General features: G+C 42.6%; 1 protein-coding gene across 1 annotated transcript in view; it reads left to right on the plus strand.

Moving 5' to 3' along the window:
- Positions 1–1,135: 1,135 nt before the first annotated feature.
- Positions 1,136–18,804, plus strand: part of LOC126481823 (uncharacterized) — a 528,043-nt gene continuing 510,374 nt past the window's right edge. The window contains exons 1-2 of the mRNA XM_050105782.1: positions 1,136–1,178; positions 4,440–4,811. Coding sequence (XP_049961739.1) covers positions 1,136–1,178; positions 4,440–4,811 — 415 coding nt within the window. The remainder of the gene's footprint in view (positions 1,179–4,439; positions 4,812–18,804) is intronic.

Raw genomic sequence — 18,804 nt, forward strand, 5'->3', positions numbered from 1 at the left:
ATGTGAAGGAATTATTCCTGTTCTGTTAATAGACGCGGAAGGGAATATATGTTCCGAAGTGAGTGAAACTTCCGTTTCCTATTAGAACTGCCGAAGTGATGCACATAACTAAAGGCCTCTATACGTGACATCGACATGTTGTAGAATTTTTTAATACTTTTTATGGTCACTTACTACGACCTTTCGGGAATCCCACAACCTTCAAAACCTCCTCCGTGTAATTCAACATAATATCTGCAAACAACTATCTCGTGGAACCCATCTTACTCTGTTCATCCACGAAACCCAGAAGATGGCAGTTATTAGTTACTGGGTAACAGGTCAACACCGTCTGTGTCCTTTGACTTCAGAAAGATGCTCGATTCAATTCCGAAATGTCACCTAGTGACCAAGTACGAGTGTGTGGAAAAACGCACCAACTTTTGATTGGACTGAAGAAATACTAGCAAATATAAAACAGCATGTCCTTTTTAACGTAGATGCAGTTGTATACTGTTTAGAGAGTTCGCAACGCTAGGGACTGTTACGCAACGCAGGATGACCTGCAGAGCATCGACGCTTGGTACTTCACTCTCAATATAATGTAAAGTAAGGAACTGCACTGAATTAAAAACATCCTTTATTGTTTGATTACACGATTGTTGAACAATCATTGGAAACAGACACCTCGATTAAATGATTTTTAGTGTGTACACAGAGCTAATTAAAATTGTTTGTGGTCCACAAATCTAATCGTAAAAAGGCCAACTCCCACTCAGCGAGGAAACATCGTGTAAATCTATCCACCAACGAAGGATATACTACGATACCCTAGACCGAAATTTGTTCTTCGCATCAGTTACTCTAGTTGCGCTACTACCCGCATACTACGTACACACACTGGTTACTAAAGTTGTCTGCAGCTGGCACAGTAACCAATGGGATGGTGCCACGTGTCGTGGCTAATGTGCTGACCCGGTGCAAACGCTCCAATTTTGACACAATGATGGAGACAGCCTACATACGTACACGTGTTAGTTGTACCGCTTTTGTTTCCACCATCAACATTCATGTAAAAGGCTGACGCAGGGAAAGCAGCAGCTGCCAGTGTTACCATAATTAATTTGCACCACAAAATGACAGGCTGAAATCACCGATGACAGGTGGCGGGTTGTTTGCACGCAGCTCGTGGCTAGAGCGTAGGCGTGTTACAACACGTCGTTAAACACTGTTTTGATAACGCTCAATGGCAACGAAAATATAAAAATGTCACGAATTAATATGTTTCTGAAATGAGATACAATAAATTATTTACCTCACTTTACGGAAAAATGAACGAGACCAATAATATTTATAGCCTAACACTAAAGGTGGAATAATAAAAATCGTTAAATTCTTAAAACGACAGACGCCCTTTCCACTTACACTCCGTCGATGATTTGGAGTGACGAGAGGCGTTGTATAACTGCCTGAGGGATTATTTCCGTGGAAGATACGCATATGTAAGATGCCCAGAAAAGGAAATGATGAAGATCAAACGAAAGGTCGTCCGCAGCTATCACTTCGTTCAAAATGGCTCAGAGGACAATGGGACTTAGCTCCTGAAGTCATCAGTCCCCTAGAGCTTAGAACTACCTAAACCTAACTAACCTAAGGACATTACACACATCCATTCCCGAGGCAGGATTCGAACCTGTGAACGTAGCGGTCACACGGTTCCAGACTATAGCGCCTAGAACCGCTCGGCCATTCCGGCGGGCCTGTCAGTTTGTGCACCATTGTTTTGGGGTGCAGCATTTTAGCCCATACATGTTTCATGACGGAAGGAACGTATACGGATTGATAGCACGTGAAGACGACTAGATGTGCTTCGTAAGCACTGAGCCGAGAAGAATAATAGAAGGTAAATTTAATCCTGCGATACATGAACTTGAAGGGTGATGTCAAACTGTCAACGTGTCGTTTGCACCTCAGAAAATTACATGACTCCTGCTGAAAGTGAACCTAGAAAGAAATACGAAAATAAATTTAAACGTAACAATCAGAAGAAGTGTACAACATGCCTAGAGATATCCCTGGATGGGCATCAAAATCTGAAGCACTGTAGACGAAGCGGGCACGTAAAGTACAAACGCAATACCCAATGTTAGAATGATTGAAAACATACATATTCTCCTTAGCTATAAAACAGCTAAGTTTATATTAGCGCCAGTTGTAGGACGCGTGCAAGCATAATTGAGGTACGAATGCACCTGGAGCATTTGGGTGATTCCGTAGTCACACATACAGAGATGAAGAGATGGCAAATGAAGCCGGGAAATACTGAACAGAATTGTTTTCAAGAGTATTCAGTGAGTTAGTGAAAATGATTCGGGAAAGATGGATTGTTAGAAGTTACAGTGAATCGTGGAATCGAATCGAATCTATTATCACAGTAGAAACGCTCTACGTCTAATGAATCCAGCAGACAATGGTTGTTGATCGGGGTAGTTTACGGACAGGCCCAGCAGAGGAAAGAATTTTGTGTAGATTAGATGTACCCTCGGGATTAAACAGAGTGTACTGAATTTGCTCACAGAATCTGTAGTTATCAATAATAGTATCAGTATTTATGTTCTTTTCTTCCTTTTCCTGGCGTTTATCTCCTATTATCTTCACGGAGTTGGCGTATCCATTATAGCATTTGGCAATTTTAGTGGTAGAGGGTGGCCGGATACTCGATCCAAGAACGATTTTCGCACCTGTTTCATACTCCAGAGCTTTGGAAACAGCTTAGCAACTGTCATGACTTTTAAAAAATCACACTGAGAAAAAACTTTTTGACGTCAGTAGTGATGGCTCTTCAAAGTATCATCAGGAGTAGACGTCTCGAAATTACTGCGTAATATACTGAGGTGATAAAAGTCATGGGACACCTCCTAATATGGTGTCGGACCTCTTTTTGCCCGGTGTAGTGCTGCACCTCTGCATGATATGGATTCAACGAGTCGATGGAAGTCCCTCTACACCCGGCTATGACTGCGAAAATGTTGCCGGCTTAGGACGGTATGCGTTAACTGATCTTTCAGTTATGTTCCATAAATGTTCGATACGGTTCCTGTCGTGCGATGCAGGTGGCAAAATCTTTCTCTCGAACTGTCCAGAATGTTCGTCTAACCAGTCGCGAACAATTCCTGTCCCAGTAACAATTCTATCATTGTTTTGAAACAACAAATAAAATTAGAGCAATTGCACGCGAAAGGCAAAGGTCCCGAGTTCGAGTCTCGGTCCGGCACACAGTTTTAATCTGCCAGGATCTTTTATATCACAGCACACTCCGCTGCAGAGTGAAAATCTCATTCCGGAAACAAGTCCACAAATGGCTGTAGATGGTTTCAAAGTAGCCGCAAACAACCATTTCTAGTTGCACCAGAGGACCCAGACATTCAATGTTAACACAGCCCACACTATTATTTAGGCACCACCAGCTTCCACAGAGCTTGTTGACGGGGCAATGGCTTCATGATGTCTGCACCACAGTCGAACCCAACCATCTTTTCTTATCAACTGCAATCGGGACTCTTCCGACCAGTCACGGTTCTTCAGTCGTCTGGGATCCAACTAATACGGTCACGAGCTCTGGAAAGGCACTGCGGCTGATGTCGTGCTGTTAGCAACGGCACTTGCGCCGATCATCTGCTGCCACAGCCCATTAACGTCAACTTCCAAGCACTATCATAACGGGTAGGTTCCGGCCGGAGTGGCCGAGCGGTTCTAGGCGCTTCAGTCTGGAACCGCGCGACCGCTACGGTCGCAGGTTCGAATCCAGCCTCGGGCGTGGATGTGTGTGTCGTTCTTAGGTTAGTTAGGTTTCAGTAGTTCTAAGTTCTAGGGGACTGATGACCTCAGATGTTGAGTCCCATAGTGCTCAGAGCCATTTGAACGGGTAGGTTCATCACTTGTCTCACATTGATTTCCGTGGTAATTTTACATGGTGCTGCTTGCCTGGTAGCACTGACAGCTCCACGCTAACACCGCTTCTCTCGGTCGTTAAGTGAACGTCGTCGGCCACTGCAGTGTCCGCGGTGAGAGGTAATGTCTGAAATTTGGTATTTTCGGAACCCTCTTGACACTGTAGATCTCTGAATTTTGCATTCCTTGACGATTTTCGAAATGGAATGTCCCATGCGTCTAGCTCCAACTGCCTTTCCGCGTTCAAAGTCTGTTGAATCCCATCGCACGCCCATAATCACTATGAAAACGGTTTACCATGAATCGCTTGTGTACAAATGACAACTCATTTTTATACCTTGTTATGTGATACTATCGCCATCTGTATATGTGCGTATTGCTATCCCAAACTTTTGTCACCTCAGTGTAAATTAGACATCGTATTCTGCACAGCTGTCTGCCACTTGTCATGTAACTGTTTCGGTGCCCGCCCATCACTGCAGCTGAACCCCCTTGCTTTATCTGTGCAGGCGCAGCGGGGGTGCAGATAACCGACCTGAAGGTGCCGGCCGCAGTCCGGAACGGTTCGTCGTCGGCGGTGCTCGACTGCGAGTACTCGCTCAAGCCGGAGGACCAGGACAACAACTCAGGCCTGGTGGTCAAGTGGTTCTTCAACAACAGTCCGGAGGCCGTGTACCAGTGGATCCCCGACCAGAAGCCGCAGGACCTGGGCGCCCTCAAAGGGCGGCTCAACCTAGACTACCTGGCGTCGGACAACAAGTACACCAAGCACCGCGCCCTCAGCATCTCCAACCCCACCACAGACCTCACCGGCGACTACCGCTGCTCCGTGTCCACCTTCAAGGATGAGGACTTCATGAACAAGAAGATGGTCGTCTTCGGTAAGTGCAATTGTTCTCATTATTGTTTTCTGACAGAAATTCTAAGCTGTGACGCTTGTGTTTCTTACTGTTTACGGTGGCGCGCTATCTTGGTGCCTCAAATACCTGGTTAATATCTTCAGATTTGTTCCGTGCTCTAGGCCGACGGACAATTTAAGTGATCCAGGATATTTTCTAAGGATTAACTGACCGGGCGTAACCCTTAACAGCTATTATCTGTTAATCTGCTGCATGTTCGTGTTACACTTCCGGTCTGGGTTACTAACTAAAATGTCAAAAACATTTCCATCAAGTAATTACTACATAGCGGGTATACTTTTAGAGCGCACATTTTCGTTAAAAAGGTCAGTGTATTATAGTTTAATTTACTATTTGGTTCACTCAAACTGCACAGTCTAACTAACATTCATCATCTTTACTGACCCAACAACCTTCCGATAAGTAACCACAACAAAAAACTGTTAAGAGTCTAATGTTCAGTTAGCTTTCAGTGACTACATTTCTTTGTTTAAATGTTATACACTTCTTTATTTTCAGCAAGTTATCATCCAAGCAAATGCTGTATATTTCGTGAGCGATTTGCCTTGTGTAGGAAATGTGGACAAACGAAACTCCTAGGATAATCTTTCAAATCTGATAGTGGTGATCAAGTTCCCTTCATTCTATCTTCTACCATACCGTAACTCACTAAGATATGAGTACACTACTGAACACTTTACTAAACATCTTGAGAGTATTTATTTATTTGCTGCTATCATTTTTGAATGGCTTGCCACCTAGTTGCTACGACAGGTCGTATTTATATAACATGAAGTTGTACACGCACAGAATGTGGAACTTACTTGATATTTTTTATTAGTATTAGGGATTAACAATATTGCACTTTTAAATACTTATATTCTTAATAGTAACTAAAAATAAAGATCTTAAAATTAACGATTTGTGAACAAGTGATAGAAATTGAGGAAGACGGAAAGACGTTATGACATACTATCACTTTATGACATAATATAAATTCGCAGAAATTTTCTTAAATAACAAAAATGTTGCGTTTAACAATGATGAATAAAAGATAATAGTTAGTAGATTTGTGTTAGAGATCCCGCCACACAGCTATCTCGGTTGTGAGAGCTCAGCAAATCACACGGCCTGTCACATTCGGGACAGCGTTTAAATTGTGTCTCTAATTCTCATTTAATAATTTATATGTACAGACGTGTGTTGCATTATTCTTATATTACATCATTACATCGTTTTCGTCGAAGAAATTATTTTATCTAAGCGTAATCAATTATTATCACTTAAATTAAATTACTCAAAACGTTTCAGTTTTTAGAGTGCGTCCTTCGTGGATGAAAACCCAGCTTTCTCGTTAATCAGTTCGCGCAATCAATTCATCGTCTCCACAACGTAATTCCATGCTCTTTGTGATTGTCTGAGACAAATAGTGCCCAGTAACAGTTGTCTCCCTTCATTAATTAGGTTCTTCTTCTGCTCGACTGATCATAAGACTTTAAATAATTTCAGTACCCTGCCTGATTATGAGTTTGAAGAAAGACAAACAAACTTTAAATAACAACATATTTCCGTGTCGGAAGGAATGAAATAAAAGCATTTTTCCCTACGTAAATATTGACTCAGTTGCTAAATGTCTTCCATTTAGTGCAAGCAATAGACTTCACCACTGCACGATATCGTACACATGCACGTACGCACGGTGATTCAGTTGCTCCTACCTGTTGGTTTTATGCAACCAGAAATGCCTTCAAATACCACGCACAAAATTTTCAACTTTCATACTCTCACGCTCACTACTCGTAAATTATTAATCCTGCAGAAAACTGAATAGTCCTTTTTGTAGGAAATTTAATGTAGTTGAATTTTAACTGAGAACGTTTCCGCTAGACGCGGAGGTTTACTTCATTAAATTTCCACAAAAAGATCCTATTCGTTGTTTCTTTAGAGCTAAAAGGTTGTCCATAGAGGGCGAGAGACTATGACAGCCTGGTGTTGTGTTTGGAGGCGTTGTGGGTTACATAAAACCTAACGTTTGAGGCATCTGAGTTATCCTGTGTATTTATTTACTGTTTTAAGATTCCTTCTTCACACTCAATCTCCATTCACTTCTTCACAAAGCATGATAAGAAGAAAAAACTGTTATTGTTAATCAAAATCAGCTCGAAACGAAAACCGTTCCAAGAACCGCCATGATCTTGTTTGGTGGGCAGAACACACTCTTGATATTGTGATTTTTCAGTATTCTGCTGATATTAGCAGATAAAGATCCTGCATACTGTAGAAAGGCTACCCTCCTGGTATTTTCTTCTTGTTCTTCTCCCTCAGTATCAGGTCGTCTGGAGGGATATAGCGCTTTGCGGATGTTCCTTGTTGAGTATCCGTTGTCTGCGAACACTTGCTGTAAATGTTCTAACTCTGCTGCTAAGCTGTCTGAGTGGAACAGTATTTTGGCACGGTGAACAAGTGTTCTCAGCACCCCATTCTTCTGTACCGGATGATGGCAGCTTTCCAAGGAGCGCCAGCTTCTACGCTGTCAATGCTTCACCTCTGTGTCAACGTAGCTCCATTACTGACAAAATTGATGACTGACTTTTTGAAAACATAAGTCGATTGCAGAAAAACCGTTGGAAAAAAATACTTTCATAGAATAGCTGGGAGCTGCGTACTGAGCGGTTCGCAGTGGAACAAATTAATCGCGGTTAAGGTAGATGCCAGACTGAGATTCAATGGAAGAGTCCTCACTAAACGTATTCCATCAAGAAAGGAGGTAACTTACAAGACACTCGTTCGGCAAATACTTGACTATTGAAATAAATTATTGTAGATACGTCTTAACTTGCATAGAAAAGTACCTTCTTTTCATTTCTTGATGTTGACTAATTTCGGACATCTGTGTCCATTCTCAAACCATCCGTTCTGTAAGTGTGACTCTTTAGAGTTCTCTAATATCTTTAGAGTTCTCTAATATCCGCCCAGTGTGGTGTAACTTGTTGTCCTTAATTCGCCCATATACCGCTTTGATTACAGCAGGGAAGTTTCTGTGCACGGACTATCGCTGTATTTGTTAAAGTTTGAGCACGGATGGTTCGAAAATGGGCACAGGTGTCCAAAACAAGTCACCATCAACAAATAAAAAAATAGATACTTCTCAATACAGCTTGAGACGAGGCTACAACCATTTATTTCAATTATAATACAAGTTGCAGAACTATATCTCACACACAGCATGCTGCAAATTCGTAAAATTGACTATCTCTTGTCAGTCTGAGATCCTCACCAGACAGGCTTGATAGAGAAAATACAGAAGACGAGTAGCGCATTTCGTTGCAGGTTCATTTAGCACACTCGAGAGCGTTACGAACATGGTCGATCAAATCTACTGGCAGACTCTTCTAGAGAGGTGCTCTGCGTCTTGCTATGTTTTACTGTTAAATTTCACAGAGCGTACGTTCCTGGAAGTGTCGATCAATGTATTACTTCCTCGTACGTATGTCTCGCGAAAAAGTCATGAACATAAAATCAGAGTGCCCATACAGGGGCTTACCGGCAATCGTTCTTCACGCGAACTGTTCTCGACTGGTACAACGAAAGGGGGTGGAGTGGGAGGGGAGGGGGCAGCCATTCACAAAGTACCATCCCTTACACAGCGTGATGTAGCTTAGGGAATACGGGTGCAGATGTACATATATATAGGGCGACAATTATTGAACTACGTGAAATAAAATCGCCATAACTTTTGAACGGTTTGCATCAGGACGTTCAGAATTCACTGCTGGCCGCAGACGCTGCATGGTTTGGTTTAGCGACGAAGGCCACTTTCATTTTGATGGGTTTGTCAATAAGCAAAAATTGGCGCATTTGGGGGATTGATATTCCGCATTTCGTGATCGAGAAGTCTCTTCACCCTCAACGGGTGACTGTTTGGTGTGCAGTATCCAGTCACGGAGTAATCGCTGCGACATTCTATGATGGCACAGTAACTACTGATCTGTACGTAAAGGTTTTGGTAGATGATCCCATCCCCATTATCGAAAGTGACTCTGATTTAGACAAGATGTGGTTCATGCGAGACTGAGCTCGACCCCATCGAAGCAGAAGAGTGTTTGATGACCTGAAGTGATTGGGGACCGCATTCTGGCTCTGGGGTACCAAGAGGCCACTAGCATGGGACTCGATTGCCCACCATATTCTCCAGATCTGAGCACACGCGATCCTTTTTCGAAGGGCTATATTAAAGACAAAGTGTACAGCAGTAACCCCAAAACCATTGCTGAGCTGAAAACAGCCATTCAGGAGATCATCGACAGAGTCGATGTTCCGACACTTCAGCGGCACTTCGCTATTCGTCTACGCCACATCATGCCAATGATGGCGGGCCTATCGAACATTTCATAACCTATATCCGAATATCTGAAGTGGTGTTTACATATTCAATCAAGTGTATGCACACCGTAGTTTGTAAAGAATTTACGTTTTTTTTCATATAGTCTGTCCGCTGTAGGTGCTGATGCTGAAGGTATCCAAAATACTCGCTCACACTACTAGAAGCTGGTCTAGGATAGTCACAACTGAGAAAAGCTTTCACGAACCATATCTCTCTCTCGGCCGTAAAATATTTTTGGAAGTTTAATCAGTAAGTGTTTACAATGAAATAGACCAAATGACCACGATATTCCTATTATTTTCACCAAGTGGGAGCAGTAGGGTAACCACTATTTCAGGTGTTTTCTGTTGCTCGAATTACCGAAAAGATGAACTGACAGTAGCCCAACATCGCAGACGCTGACTTGTGCAGTGGTCTCGGATTTATTAGAAATTATTGAAGCTCGAGTTGAAAACTGAATGCACCGTATTATGGGCCTATAAAATATACGGCTATTGGAGAAAATAATTTTCCTTTTCGCGATATATTCGTCGGGCTTGTGCCACACGAAAAATTGTTGTGAGACACGGGAAGGGAAAGTTTGACCTGCGTTGTGCTTAGCGGTTAAAGTTGGAAACATAACACAGCGATATTCAGCTGTACGCGGGCGTATCTGAATGGGTTAAACACTGAGCACAAATAAAAACTCTGAAGAAAGCGTTTAAACATGGTAGGAAAACGTAGTATAACACAAAAATGTCACTGAGTGAGCTAGATTACTGCAAACACTAATTCAAACAAACAGTTGTCAGATTCTATTGCCCGACTGTTTCGCTTAGCAGCTTATGTTGTTTGATGTACGGTTACATAAACAAACGAATTTGAGAGATGCTTTGTTATCAGTTATCAGTTCCTGTCACAATTGTGTATTATGTAACTGGTCAGAGCGGAACAGGTGATGAAAGTAAGTCTCCTGTGCTCGTTTGCAGTATGTGAATTAATGAAGTGGAAATGGAGCAACGTATTTTTGAAACGTTCGAAAATACAATTTCACGTAAATGATCTTTTATTTTCAGAGCTTTAAACAATCGCGCTCATGTAGTTCTAAATAGCATTATTTTTAATACAGTATTGCAAACAGTTTTCCCCGAAAAACTGGGTAGTGGATTGCTGAAGGTCCCCCAAAAACATAGGCCCCTAAATATGTGCTATGTGAAGGAACCGCTTTTGACATTGAGAGGTTATGCGTGAGTGCCTTACGCTCTGGTAACCTCGCGTTAAGCACGTTAAACACATGGTGCAAGCGTCAGACAACTTACGAAGTAAGGGCAGGATACGTACGAGCTGAACGTTCCGAAGACGCTCACAAGGCAACAAAGTAGCCTTTTGTAGTTAACAGTCTTAATAACGTGAAGAAGATAGATATGTATGCGTTGACTCCTCAAGATGAGTACCAGTGCCTCGAAATTCGTTACAAAATAATTAAAGTTAAAATCTGATATAAGGCCAGTATCGTTCAGCCATTTTGATTGGTTGCGGTACATAAAAATTATCTGTATTTTCTCCCTTAAGACCTTGGTCGAATACGGTGCATCGCACATGTTATCAATTTTTACTGGAATCTGGATATGGAACCTTTACTGTTTGACTCCGAGAAGCGTCATTCGAAGCATTCACTTTGTATTGTAGTTTCGAATGACGGTTTTGGATCTGAGATCTCCTTAAGTCATCATGTGTTAAGTCACCACCTGCACTTTCCAAGGAGCGCCAGCTTCTACGCTGTCAATGCTTCACCTCTGTGTCAACGTAGCTCCATTACTGACAAAATTGATGACTGACTTTTTGAAAACATAGGTGATATCTCACAGGCACTTAGATCGACTCCTGTGGAAAATGCGGTTGCAAAACACCTTTGATGTTGCAGCCCATAGTTCAGGCTATAGGGCGGAACTGTAGAAAGCAATATTAGACACGTCTGTGGGATGAACTCAGCGACTACTATGAGAAAGTAGATTCTGTAAAATTACCTTCCTGTGAATTCATAGCCCGTCAAAAGACTTTGAGGCATTTGGACGACGAATTTCTTCATTGGAAATATCCTGCTATGTTTCATTTTTATATCTTCCATTCTCAGCTGGCCATGAATGATGTATGTCGATCTGTTACCGAAGACACTGTATTTAATTTTGATTTGTAAATAGCAGTCGTTAACGTATACGAGTCTTTCACTGTGCACAGCCGATAACTTGTTCCACATGTCGAGCAGTGTACCCATCGTTGCTTCTGACAGCTGAGCACACTGAACCACTGAACCACCGAAACTGGCTCCGCGAAAGACAGATGGAACAGAGTGGATGATGGAAACGTTTTGGATACGTCTGCTAAGGGCTCCCTGAGTTCTTCCAATCAACAACGAATAATTTTTCTTTTAAGTGCATCAATAGCATATTTAACGACTCAAAATTAAAACTCTGCACTTTGGAAAGAATGTGTGTCCTAAATGGTTAGTGTTAATATAATACAAATAGGTCCTAGGCTGAGAACTCTTAGATAAGGAACTAATGGTCTGATATGAATATTTGCTTTATAATTGACACAAACATCTTACAGCAACAACAATGTGACCAGTGCCAGTCTGTTGTCTGTTGAAGGCACAGGCATCTAGTATCAAAACGGACAGCCCCACTTGTTTCTACAGGGGTTTCAAGAACCAACGACTACACGAACATCATACGACAAAAACGATGAAGGTATCTCTTGTGCAAATTCACTCGGACATTAATACTGAAGTGGGTTGATGCACTGTCATTTTGAAATCACTTGCTGTATCGAAGAAGAGGTGCAGCCGACCTCGAATGAACTCCAGGCGATGTACATAACTCAAACTCTATGGCAGAACATACGGTTTTCTTAGTTTATCTTATTAAAAGACAGTTCGCACGTTAATGAGGAATTGCTGATGGTAATAACTTCAGACACGAATAGTGCGGTAGTTGACACTTACACAGCTGAACGAAGCATCAGTCAACAACACGAAGTCTAGACAGCTCGGTGCTGTAAATTGCCTGTTTAAGGCCAAAGCGACAAAATAGACGGCTTGGGGAACCAAGATGAGAGGACACCAAAGCGCAAAATTTGTGTACAATTTATATCGTAATAAGTAGCTTTAACTAACACTGGTGGAAGCGTGATATAATAAAGGTAAAAGTTCGAGCAAACGGGTGGCAGACAAGCCATTCGCAAAACAATTGCGAGAGTGTGGTTACGAGTTGCCACTGTATCAAATATTGTCCTATTTGGAACTGGAGCCCAACTGGATACTATATCGAACAAGGGGTGCAGCCGACCTCGAATGAACTCCAGGCGATGTACATAACTCAAACTCTATGGCAGAACATGATTATTTTCAACAAACCATAAGGAAGTTGGTACTTTATACTTCGTATTTGGAGCATGAGCAGGAATAGTAGGAACATCAATAAGAATACTTATTCGTGCTGAACTTGGTCAACCAGGGCTGTACGGTCCAGGCCTACTTTGACAGAAATCATTTATATAGCTTGGTGAACAACTGCAATCATAGGACGTCTCAGTTTTTACAAGTAGAGCCATGTGGCCAAAAATTACTTCTAAGTTACCTTGTTTTGTGACAAAAAGAGGCCGTATGGGAATGCTATATGAGGGGCAGTGAGTGATAGATAAGGATTTCAATACTCTGTGAGAAGTGTCTCTGCTGCATTGTGAATAGAAATTTTTCTCTCATTCCAAAGTTAATGGCTGACTTAATGTCTGCCTTTTCGTGGGATGCATAATACTAGGCTAAAATGTTGTAAGAGTTCTCCACATCGGCTAATCTAAGAAAGTGTATAATTGGTGAAGTCAAGGTCCCGGTTCTTGAGAAGTGCGGACGAGGAGGCGGACGTAACATGTTTAGCTCAAGAGTGGGAAAGTAACTCAAAATTGTTTAACAACTGCTTGCTTGGATGTGTAACAATTTGTTAACGCTATAAAGGTTTTGTGAGGAGTGAGATACTTGTCTTGCTAACAAAAATATCACTGGCCAGCATTTTGCAGAGAAGTTGCCTACGTAAACAACACGCATATCCCCTTTAAGCGCTGCTCCATCGCCAACCCTTAGAGGAAATATCGACAGTGCTCCTCGATGCCAAAAACGTACATTGCACCAAAGCATAACAGAACTAACGATTGGATAGGCTGGGAGGAAGGGCGCGTGACATTCTACTGAACAACTATTTATTACAATTGTAAATACAGCAAACATTTTTAAATCGCAACATCATTAGTAAGAGAAATAATATAATCTTGGACACTATAAACGATAATGATACTAATAATGACACACAATTTCAAACAGTTGGTTCCAATCACTTTGGGCAGTTGAACGTATAACTGAACGAGCTGGACGCCCCAACTACACTACTGGCCGTTAAAATTGCTACACCAAGAAGAAATGCAGATGATAAACGGGTATTCATTGGACAAATATATTATACTAGAACTGACATGTGATTACATTTTCACGCAATTTGGGTGCATAGATCCTGAGAAATAAGAACCCAGAACAACCATCTCTGACCGTAATAACGGCCTTGATACGCCTGGGCATTCAGTCAAACAAAGCTTGGATGGCGTGTACAGGTACAGCTGCCCATGCAGCTCCAACACGATACCACAGTTCATCAAGAGTAGTGACTGGAGTATTGTGACGAGCGAGTTGCTCGGCCACCATTGACAAGACGTTTTCAGTTGGTGAGGGATCTGGAGAATGTGCTGGCCAGGACAGCGGTCGAAAAATATCTCTATCCAGAAAGGCCCGTACAGGACCTGCAACATGCGGTCGTTCATTATCCTGCTGAAATGTACGGTTTCGCAGGGATCGAATGAAGGGTAAAGCCACGGGTTGTAACACATATGAAATCTAACGACAACTGTTCAAAGTGCTGTCAATGCGAACAAAAGGTGACTGAAACGTGTAACCAATGGCACCCTATACCATCAGGCCGGGTGATACGCCAGTACGGCGATGACGAATACACGCTTCCAATGTGCGTTCACCGGGATCTCGCCAAACACGGATGCGACCATCATGATGCTGTAAACCGAACCTGGATTCATCCGAAAAAATGACGTTTTGCCATTCGGGCACCCAGGTTCGTCGTTGAGTACACCATAGCAGGCGCTCCAGCCTGTGATGCAGCGTGAAGGGTAACCGCAGCCATGGTCTCCGAGTTGATAGTCTATGCTGCTGCACACGTTGTCGAACTGTTCGTGCAGATGGTTGTTGTCTTGCAAACGTCCCCATCTGTTGACTCAGGGATCGAGACGTGGCTGTACGATCCGTTACAGCCATGGGGATAAGATGCCCGTCATCTCGACTGCTAGTGATACGAGGTCGTTAGGATCCAGCACGGCGTTCCGTATTACCCTCCTGAACCCACCGGTTCCATATTCTGCTAACAGTCAATGGATCTCGACCAACGCGAGCAGCAATGTCGCCATACGATAAACCGCAATCGCGATAGGCTACAATCCGACATTTATCGTAGTCGGAAACGTGATGGTACGCATTTGTACTCCTTACACGAGGAATTACAGAACGTTTCACCACGAAACGCCCGTCAACTGCTGTTTGTGTATGAGAAATCGGTTGGAAACTTTCCTCATGTCAGCACGTTGTAGGTGTCGCAACCGGCGCCAACCTTGTGTGAATGCTCTGAATACCTAATCATTTGAATATCACAGCATCTGCTTCCTGTCGGTTAAATTTCGCGTCTGTAGCACGTCATCTTCGTGGTGTAGCAATTCTAATGGCCAGTAGTGTAGTACACAGATAAATGGTTTTGAGAATGAACCAGCTTAAATCACGAAAAATTTTTACACTCCATTCATGCACAAGACTGCCACAAAAGTTCTATGCGCAAGGCAGCCACACTACCTGTCTGTTTACCAAAAGAACAAATGTGCTTGCATCAAATAGCATCGGTACAACAACGAGACCCAGCTCCAGCTAAATTACATCAGCCAAGTCTTTCAGCAGCGCCCAGCAGGTTCCACTGCCAGCAGGACGTCTTTCTTAACCACTTGTAAAAATACAAAGATCAATGGCAGCGGCACGGACACCTGTACCGACCAAAATGTTAACGCGACGGTGCGGCGAGCGGCGCGCTGCAGGAAGGCGAGCCGACTAATCGACCCTCGCAGACGGACAGCTGGATCACAGGAGAAGTCGCGATGTGGCCGGCAGAGGATTGACTGCAGCAGACGGTGCCACACTCGCACCGACCGCGCCGCAGCAAGTCCCGACGAGGCGCCGCTGGAATTCAAGTCGCCGCAACTCTCGACGACTTAATGTCGGCACGTCATTGATGCGCAAGAACTGATGGACTGGTAGAGTGGAGAAGGATCATTAGTCGCTAGACAATGCGCTATACAAGATATGAAGGAGAGCACTTTGTCTGGTGACTTTGTCTGGGGACCCATTAGAGCTGATCGGTCACAGTCTGTGGCAGATCACAGTGCCCACTATGCTCCATGCGTCGTTTCAGGTGATAGTTCACTCATCCGTGACTCAGTTAGCAATATCAGACGCATGAGTAGTTTCTCGTACTTTGGGCGAATTCGGACCACTGTGGATTTATCTTCCCATGATTTACGTGTACATTCCGGTTTGGTCCCGTCCAACCACAATATGTGTCGGAATATTCACGTGTTAGATTAGTACAGTTGTATGCCAATAACTGTTAATTATCTTATTCTCTGCATTATTTGTGATCGAAAAAAACCTGTAACAGTTTGTAATTCATGAATGCCAGCAGGTAACTTCGTAGTAAACGGGTATGAACATGGATCACTGTTTCATTTCATAGCTAGATGAATATGGATGAACACGCTGTTTGTTATCTTCTGTGGAACACCCCTGTCCTGTCAGTTATCCATTGGTTATCCGACAACGCCCTTTTCATTACGTTTCTATGAGTCCATGGGGAGCTTTCTGACTATCGGCCAGTCTCACGCGGTTCATTCGCATCCACAGGCGTACGTCATTGCCTCAGCGGCTACCTCACACACAAGGAATAGTTCTTTCCACTCTCCATACGCTAATGGGACACTAAGAATAATATTTGGTACAATGGGAAGTAGCACCTCTCACGCATTTAACAGTATATGCTAGAGTGCAGATGTAGATGCAGATTTACGTATGTATCGTAATTAAGAGCGAAAACTGACACCGGTCAAAGTATATGGTAACAGAAACAAAGACTTCTGAGTAAACATGGATCCACACTCTAGCCATGTGCGAGTTAATTACGAATTTACGTTTATGAGCTTTCTCTTACTTCAGTAAGAATTATTTTCCTAGTTGGCACAAATGTGTTTGAAATGTTAGTTTTTGATTAAGTAATGCTCTAATTGGGTTCGAATTTCAGCCATGATCTGCTTAAATACTATTTTAGCACGTAACATTTTACAACGCACTGCTCACTTGCACTGTACCTGTTTGAGGACGCATTCCACGTGGCGTCTTCAAGTTCAGATGCAATACCGCGTTCATCTCTGCACTAAGTTGCAAATTCTTTCAAATACCCTCCCCACCCCATGTTCTCCACATCTCATAGAACTCAAAATTCTGCTTCCCCAGTTCCTCATTCGTCAACATTCTCATTGAGAGTGCTATGCACTTCCGTTTTGGCATAACTTCACAACAATGCAGAGCTTTAAGGGCAAGTGATCCGGAGGCAAAGGTAAAGGCTTAACCTATCCATTGTGGAAAATTTTGACGCGTTACACGTCGCCTTCCATTGGCAGCAAAATGTTTCGGTGGTGCATCAAGCAAGTACCACATACACCGACCAGGAGCTATTGGTACGATTTGTCCGTAACTGGACGGGAATAATCAAAATTATATATATATATATATATATATATATATATATATATATATATATGTGTGTGTGTGTGTGTGTGTGTGTGTGTGTGTGTGTGTGTGTGTGTGTATGTGTGTGTGTATGTGTATGTGTGTGTGTGTGTGTGTGTGTGTGTGTGTGTGTGTGCGTGTGTGTATGTGCACGCGCGTGTGTGCGTGTGGTGTCTATTTTCTGGACATGTCAGAAAGAACAGACTCAATTTTTGGACTGAGGAGACACTGCGAATTAAAACACGAAGGAATTGGAAACGTTGCCTGCAAGCAGGCATTGAATGAAATCAATCGGGAAAGTTGAAGATTTATTCCGGACCGACATTCGAACCCGGGTCTCCTGCCTACTAGATAGAGGCTCTAACCACTGAGCCATCCACATACAGTGGTCATTTCAGGTGCACGGGCTACCCTAGCACATCTCCTGTCAGATTCAAATTCTCAACTCGTTCACACACAACAAATGTAGTGCCCCTTGCCTATTATCTTTATTACTTGCGGTATTTCACCGATACCCATGCAGCTGCAATGACCACTGTATCCGGATGGCACAGTGGTCAGAGCAACTACCTAGTGAGCAGGAGAACTGGGTTCGAATCCCGATCCGGCAAGGAGTTTCAATTTTACCACTGATTTCAACCAATGCCCTGTCGCCGCCAGTCTTCGTAATTCCTTTGTGTCTTAATCGTAAAGTTTGCATTTCAAATACTTCTGCACTAAATAGGTCAGTGCCTCACAGTGAAATCACAGGCGGCTTGTAACCACACCTACGCAGTTTTTCGCAGGTCTCTCATTTGGGAGCCCATGTTACCTGATGTGTTTTCTTTTTTTAAATACTTTAACCAGTTCAGTTTGTAACTGGCCTACGTGTTAATCGACCTGAGTGCGTACAGTAAATTGCCCTAGTTAAAATTCACTTTTGTATAAGTGAACATTGACCTCTTTTATGAACAATTTAACACAAGAATCACTTACTTCGCACAGCGGTTAAATTTAGCATGAAAATGTTTCGTTCACTCTAATTATGTGGCTTCCTAATAAAAGAACTGTTATTCGACCTTGGTAAAGTTCAATATTTTTTCCCTCATACATAAAATGTGAGCAGTGAGCATGCTTGGCTCGTAATTTTCTACAAAAGAACTTGAAAGTAATGAACAATAGAAAACATTGCATGGAACTCTGTACAGTATTTGCTCCGAAGATCTCGATAGGAACTGATCTTCTGGAACCTATAAGAATCCTACGAAAAACACTGCTAGGAATCTTACGCTGACTGAATGAATGCACTGCACGTAAAACATTTTGGTCGTCCCAACGCCCACCACAGCGAACGCAGATAAGAAAAACTAGCATAGCTGAGATCAGTGAGCCAAGGCTATCATACTAAAATTTCTCGGAACTTAACACATGCGTAAAACAGTGAGAAACTGAAGTTTATAATTATAGTAGCTAACAGGCAACTTTTAAATTTTCGCTGTTAAGGGCGTTTGCAGGTCCTATGCGGTCAATATTAAATAAGCCAAGTTTCTCTACCTTTATCTCTGAAACCAATTAAAATATGCGTCTAAAAATTTTACCGATATTTTATCCTTTTTATTCATGTCTACTGAAGCATAATTAAAAGATACGATACCAAAGAATTGAGATATACTTTTTCCAAACTTTTGTCATTTTTA

The sequence above is a fragment of the Schistocerca serialis genome, chromosome 5 (assembly GCF_023864345.2).
Source record: "Schistocerca serialis cubense isolate TAMUIC-IGC-003099 chromosome 5, iqSchSeri2.2, whole genome shotgun sequence".
Lineage (NCBI taxonomy): Eukaryota > Metazoa > Arthropoda > Insecta > Orthoptera > Acrididae > Schistocerca > Schistocerca serialis.